At 45.8% G+C, this 6,251-nt stretch overlaps 1 protein-coding gene across 1 annotated transcript in view; it reads right to left on the bottom strand.

The window, feature by feature from the left end:
- The window catches only part of LOC119310991 (nucleolar protein 14-like), a 7,006-nt gene extending 1,895 nt beyond the window's left edge, over positions 1-5,111 (bottom strand). Inside the window, exons 1-10 of the mRNA XM_037586619.1 lie at positions 4,717-5,111; positions 4,493-4,627; positions 4,058-4,184; positions 3,072-3,151; positions 2,924-2,983; positions 2,133-2,324; positions 1,577-1,705; positions 730-1,380; positions 433-625; positions 150-343 (exon numbers count right to left, since the gene is read on the bottom strand). Coding sequence (XP_037442516.1) covers positions 150-343; positions 433-625; positions 730-1,380; positions 1,577-1,705; positions 2,133-2,324; positions 2,924-2,983; positions 3,072-3,151; positions 4,058-4,184; positions 4,493-4,627; positions 4,717-4,980 — 2,025 coding nt within the window. The 5' untranslated portion in view covers positions 4,981-5,111. The remainder of the gene's footprint in view (positions 1-149; positions 344-432; positions 626-729; positions 1,381-1,576; positions 1,706-2,132; positions 2,325-2,923; positions 2,984-3,071; positions 3,152-4,057; positions 4,185-4,492; positions 4,628-4,716) is intronic.
- Positions 5,112-6,251: the final 1,140 nt, after the last annotated feature.

The raw sequence follows: 6,251 nt of genomic DNA, 5'->3' as shown, positions 1-6,251 counted from the left end.
TTGGGAATGAAGGAACAGAATAAATTCAGCTGATTGGCTTTTGCCATTCAAATTATTCATGCTAATTAGGTCTCTGGAGCATACAATATGTACTCATCGGGGAGAAAGATAAACTAATACACAAGATAATATAAAGCTGGAGAGCATACCGCAAGCACCATGGAGCACAAGAAAGAACCAACAGCTGCATCTCGGCCAGACTGTATAGGGCATCGCATCAGATATTCGCACATAAGCAGAAGCATTGGAGTTGCGACAGCATGCCGGAAGTCGGAGCAGGGGAATATAAGAGACCATAACCTCAGTAGAAGTAATGTCTTCAAACTAGGCAAGCTGCTTTTTCCTGTAAGTTTAAAGAGACAACATAATAAGGATGGCAGATTAATGACAACAAAACCAATTTCCAGTTTAAAAAAGAATGGCCTCAGAAACCTGGAACTTTGATGTCTTCACATAGACGAGCACGTGTACGAGTAAGTCGTTCCCTAGCACATATTGCAGCAAAATATGGTGTCTCTCCACTCATCTCAACTAAGGGTTTAACAAGGGTCTCAATTACTTTAAACTTCACTGGACTCTGAGTAGCTAAAACTGCAAAATACTGCAGGAGAACACCATAGAAAACCTGCAAAATATTTGAGGATACATTGATGGCTGCAATGGGAATGATAATGAATAATTAAGTAAATATATTTGGTAATAACCAGATGAATTTAGTTTACCACATACTTGCATTTTCTTTCTGTTTTCAGGTGTGAGCCTTATTGAATTGCAAGTACGTATCCGGCTTATAATCTCAGCTATTTCAGTTTCTGAGCGACCATCGACCAAGGAGCATAGATCTTGTAAGTTGTTTGGTGCTTCTATCACAAAAGGAAGATCTTCATCCTTGCCAGGTGGTTTTTGCTTCGCATTAGATACTCTCTTCAAATTTTGTGCATTTGTTTTCAAAACTTTTTCCCCAATAACTTGTTCTTTATCTTTGACATCATCCTTTTCATCTTCTTCTACAGCAACCTCATCGTCGTCGCTTTGCTCCCAGTCCCTTGCCGGCATATTACGGAAGTCATTATCACTAGAATCCTCTTCATCGCCAGCATCTTCTTCTTCATCCTCATCCTCATCTTCACCACTGTCATCACTTCCTTCATCGCCAGATGCTACACCTTCACCTATCTTTCTACCCTCATTCTCATAAATTTCGTCAACCCAACCTTTTTTCCTTTTTGCTGGCTCGTCAAAAGAGAAGGAATCACCAAGATCATCGCCAGATATAGGTTTTGAGTTATCCGCCCTCATATGATGATCACCATCCTCGCTATCATCATCTTCTTCATCAGAGGACTCAGCAGTTCCAAGCATCCGCTTGTGACGTTCCTTCTACAATGTCGTTAAGCATCAGCAAGCGATTTAATATCAGTACTTCCATCAGCAAAAACACCACTGATGTATTAGAATTATAAGCTAAACCTAAAATCACACTAGAGTTCACAAAAACAACTGTAGGATGGACAGAAAAGGCAAATTTTAAATATGCAAGCAGCAGTTGCATCCAATGCAACTAGATCGGACGAACCTCCAACTTCTCAAGACGTTCTTTTTCTTCCTGAGCTAGTTCTTCTGGGGTTTTTGTCCTGTCTGACGGGCGAGCACGTTGATCCATCACCATTTCTTTCACCAGTTTGTCGTATGCATCTGGCTTTTCCTGGAATGCAACAAACAATATGCAACTTCAGTACCAGGAACTGACAAAGATAACATATTTACAGGCCCATGCACAACAATCAAAATTTGCGAAATTAGAAGTGGACATGCTGCTGTACACACTTCATCCCAAGGTACCAAATGAGAGGAGCTACTCCACCAAGGACGTGCATATCTTTAGAATAGACACATAAACTGGTCCACAAAATTTAAAGCAAAACAACTAATGGGCTACCATGTGCAGTCTACTATTTTCTCTTTTCAAGCTTCATGTGTGTGCAGTGTTCGGTGTGTGCACCGACTTCTAACAACATAACAGAGGTTCCACCCATGCTACCAGCTTAATTGTCAACTGAAAGCTATGTAATATAATGAATAATCTTGGGCTTGTTGATGATCTAAATAGGAAGACAAGCATTAAATGCTACCTTATTGAAAATCTCCTTTCCGGTCAGACCAGATGAACCTTTATGGATTGTACTTGAATTGTTTTTATGTGTGTTCACTCTAGCTGATTCGGTCAGGGATAGAAGTGCTGGCATCTGGGCCAGCAATGCAAAATCACTATCTAACTTGTCAACAAGATGTTCATCCTCTTCCTTTTCCTTGGCTTTTTGGGCCTGCAACAAGACAAAATTATGTTAACGTAGCCACTTCATGCTACAAATATGGAAATAGAAGAATGCATAATAACAAGTCATGTACACAACCCCAGCAGACCTGCATACCAATCTAATGAGGTCATGTATAAAGCAACATGGAACTATAATGGAAATAGGAGGTGGCTGGATTGGAATGAGTCCAATATTATTGTCTTAGGAAGTTAAGGAGTCTAATATGTCCGAGTTCAAGCTGTGCATCCAGTATATAAGAATGATATCCTCTGTTTATCTAATCCCTCACATCCACATATATCTTCACCGCACTGATAAACACTTGGTCATTTTTGTCATGGAAGGCACTAAGGCAGACATACAAAGCTATATCAAGGCTTCTTTTGATTACCTTTGAAAACAATTTGGAAAAAAGCAAAGACCAAGAGTTGAAAACAGTGAAATAAGCATCATGTATCAAACCAAACAATAATTTGTAGGGAAAATTCAAAACAGTTTATTTAAGTTTCAGAATGATAAGAAATGTTCTACGTGATAGCCCAAGACAGAAATAAAGAGGCAGCAACAGAAGGAATAAAGTTTTTTATACACATAGGATACTCTACCTTGTAAAATTTACTCTTCAAAATGATCTCTGACATAACTTCCTTTTTGCTCTTGTGACCCTGCAAACAGGAGCAAATAGATTAAGCACACAGCATATCAATTTCAGATGAGATCTAAATGTAGTTCGTAATTCCTAGGAAACATTACATGTGTTTCTCCAGGTAGGTCAGTTTCTGAAGGGAGATCACTACTTTGGAGAGATAGGCGCTTCTTTGAGAGCGTGTTACCTGAAAATACAAAAGGTTAAGCACATTAAGCAAAATAGAAACATTAACATCAGTTCCTGTAGATGGGGATTCTAATCCTTATAAAGTTGTAATATGTTAACATAAATAATTTCTCCAATAACACCATCGTACATTCCCAAAGCTGAGTCTAGCAAACTAAGTGCCAAAATTGAAACTAGGTCATGTGTGATATAGGGGAAAATCAGTGGTTACCAAAGGTGGAGACCACAAGGGATTTTAGATACTGAACAATAACAAACATTGATAGCTAAATCAAATATCTACGGTACAAAGTTATGTTATGCTATCTTATCAGTTTTACTAGGGACAACCCCGTCCCAGATTATTTTGAGTCGGACGTGTAAAATTCCAACCCATGCTTTGGATTCCAATTGTTATTCGCCAACATCAAGAAATTCTTGCCAAGCCAGAGACCTAAATTCAAGACAATTCCAACACCTGTATGAGCCCGTAACACTTGCATCCCTCAGAATAAATAGAATGAGCAAATTTCAGAATCTCTCAGAGCAAACCTAAAGCTACGTGTCAGACTACAGTAATCTACAGAATCTCTCAGAAGAACAAGCACAACTCCAAAAGGTTTGTTTTGCAGGCCATCGACAAAAAAATAATTTATTTTGGATTGACAACATATATCTTTTAGTCTTTAAAATGCTCTAATCCCAGTTTATGTGTCCAGCCTTTGGCCCCAGGAACCTACACGACAAGCAGAACTTCAAAAGATTTGTTTTAGTCTTTTAAATGCTCTGTTTCAGATAATAAACTAAAAGCTAACTTAAAATACCACAGTAGTTTGTAAAATACAAATGTGAGATACATACGTACATAACACAGGAGACTCAGAAGTACCCCACGAAGCAAAAAAAATATGGGCTTAAAACACACCTTCTTCATCACTGTCGTCACCAATAGGCACCTCTTCATTGAAATCATCATTTCCCAAAAGCGTGTGAGAATCCTCGTCATCCTCCTCATCGGACAGATTGAATTTGCTTGCTCGTTTCAACTTCGCCTAGAAACCATGAGAAAGGGAGGAAACTTAACAAACTCTTGGACACACACCGCCGCCGTTACCAAAATGAGAAAGAGCACTTCGACCGCAGACTTGCAATGCGTGGCACATACTGATAGACAGAAATGAAGGGGACAAAACATGCATACATATGTTCCTATAACACAACAAGAACACTGGTTTCCCTATTTGCATCTCTAATCCATGCAGTTTATGTGTCCAACCTTGGACCCAGGAATCTCATTGTTGACTAGAGAATGCTGCGCTAACAGAGTGACTCTGGATATAACGAGGTAAGCGGCACATACCATGTGCTCTCGCTGCTGACGGAGGATGGCCTTGTCGTACTCGGGCAGAGTCTCGTCCCTCTCGCCGATGCGCCGGTCATGGAAGACCGACGACTTGGCGCTCTGCTCGAACTCCTTGAGCAGGGTGTTCTCCCTCTGCAGCAACCAAGCCATGCCGCGGCATCAGGCCAAAGAATCGAGCTTCGCCCGAAAATTGCTCGGTCTATTAGCAGTTCAGCACTTACCTTGTGGATAGCGTCGGAGCGGGAGCGGGAGGTGCGCCTCTCCTCGCCCTTGCGCTTCTTGCCGAGCACGTCGAACTTGCGGCGCGACCAGATGGCCTCGAAGGGGTTGCTCCGCTCCGCCGCCGCGGCCCCGGCCCCGCGCGCCTTCATGGCCACGGCCGCCGGGCCGTTCCTCCCCTTGATGTTGCCCTTGCCTTTCTTCTTGTTATTATGCTTCTTGTCCGCCGCGGCCGCACCGGCTGCCGTCGGCTTCGTCTTCGCCATGGCCGAGACGGAGCGCCACGTCGCGGGGCGGCGGCGAGGTGGCTGCGGGACGAGACGGGCGGCGGCGGCGGCGTGGTGGTGGCGGCTCCGCGCGAGGAGAGGTGCGTTATGTGCAACACCCCTGCTATGGGCCGTCGCCGTATGTTTCGTAACCTAGGCCTGGGCTACAAGATGGGCCTCTTATTGCATCCCTTGAGGCCGGGTCCCACATGACAGTCGCAGGGCGCACAGAGGGAGCAGAGGCCGAAAGAAGAGCACCGAACGAGCAGGAAAGAGGAGGTTTGGGCGCCGGAGAAGAGGAGCAAGAGGGAGGTGCGGAGGAGGATGCAGCCGTCGCCGGCGGCGGGCTGGTCGGTGACGGCGCTGGAGGGAGAGACGAGAGAGGGGACGTGGGGATCGGTCTCCTTTTTTTAGGGTAAAGTCCAAGTTTATTCATGAAAGTCCACATGGAGTGGGATACATCTGAGGTCATGGGCACATCAAACGTGGCGTCACGGGCCTTTAAAAAACGAAAACTTGACTGAACGATGTGCTTCTACATTGACAGCACGACTCTTAAACACAAAAATGCAAATAAAAGAAGATGATCTAAGATTTATTTCACGACTTCGTGGCTTCTTCATCCCAATTGTGTGCTCTCTGAGGTCATGCACGGACTAGGCTCGCGGGACTAGGCGCTAGGGTTTCCCCTTCTCCCCTTCCGCCGCCGTCGGCCGCCGACCTCGCACCCTGCCTCCGCCCCCCTTCCGCCCTCCCCCTTCCTTCGTCCAGATCTGCCTCGCGCCGCCTCCCCGAGAGGTGGCCGGGCGGAGCTCGAGCTCCTCTCCCGCGGGTCCCTTCCTTCCACGTCTCCCCACACCGCTGCCGGCAGGCGCCCCAGGCGCTGGCCCGGGTGGTGCCGGCGGTGGCGGGCCTTCTCGTCCCCGCGCGCGCGTGCTCCCTTCCCGGGGCAGGGAGGCGGCGGCGGTGCAGCCCGACTTGGCTGCGGTCCAGCAGCCCTGCGGCGGCGGCCGGCGGCAGGCGTGGTGACGGCGCCGCAGTTGGAGAACGTAGCAGAAATTCAAATTTTTCCTACGTGTCACCAAGATCTATCTATGGAGAAACCAGCAACGAGGGGAAGGAGAGTGCATCTACATACCCTTGTAGATCGCTAAGCGGAAGCGTTCAAGAGAACGGGGTTGAAGGAGTCATACTCGTCGTGATCCAAATCACCGGAGATCCCAGTGCCAAACGGACGGCACCTTCACGTTCAACACACGTACAGCCCGGTG

The sequence above is a fragment of the Triticum dicoccoides genome, chromosome 5B, assembly GCF_002162155.2.
Source record: "Triticum dicoccoides isolate Atlit2015 ecotype Zavitan chromosome 5B, WEW_v2.0, whole genome shotgun sequence".
NCBI lineage: Eukaryota > Viridiplantae > Streptophyta > Magnoliopsida > Poales > Poaceae > Triticum > Triticum dicoccoides.
Note: the sequence above shows the minus strand (reverse complement) of the source record. Positions and strands in the feature narration are given on the sequence as shown.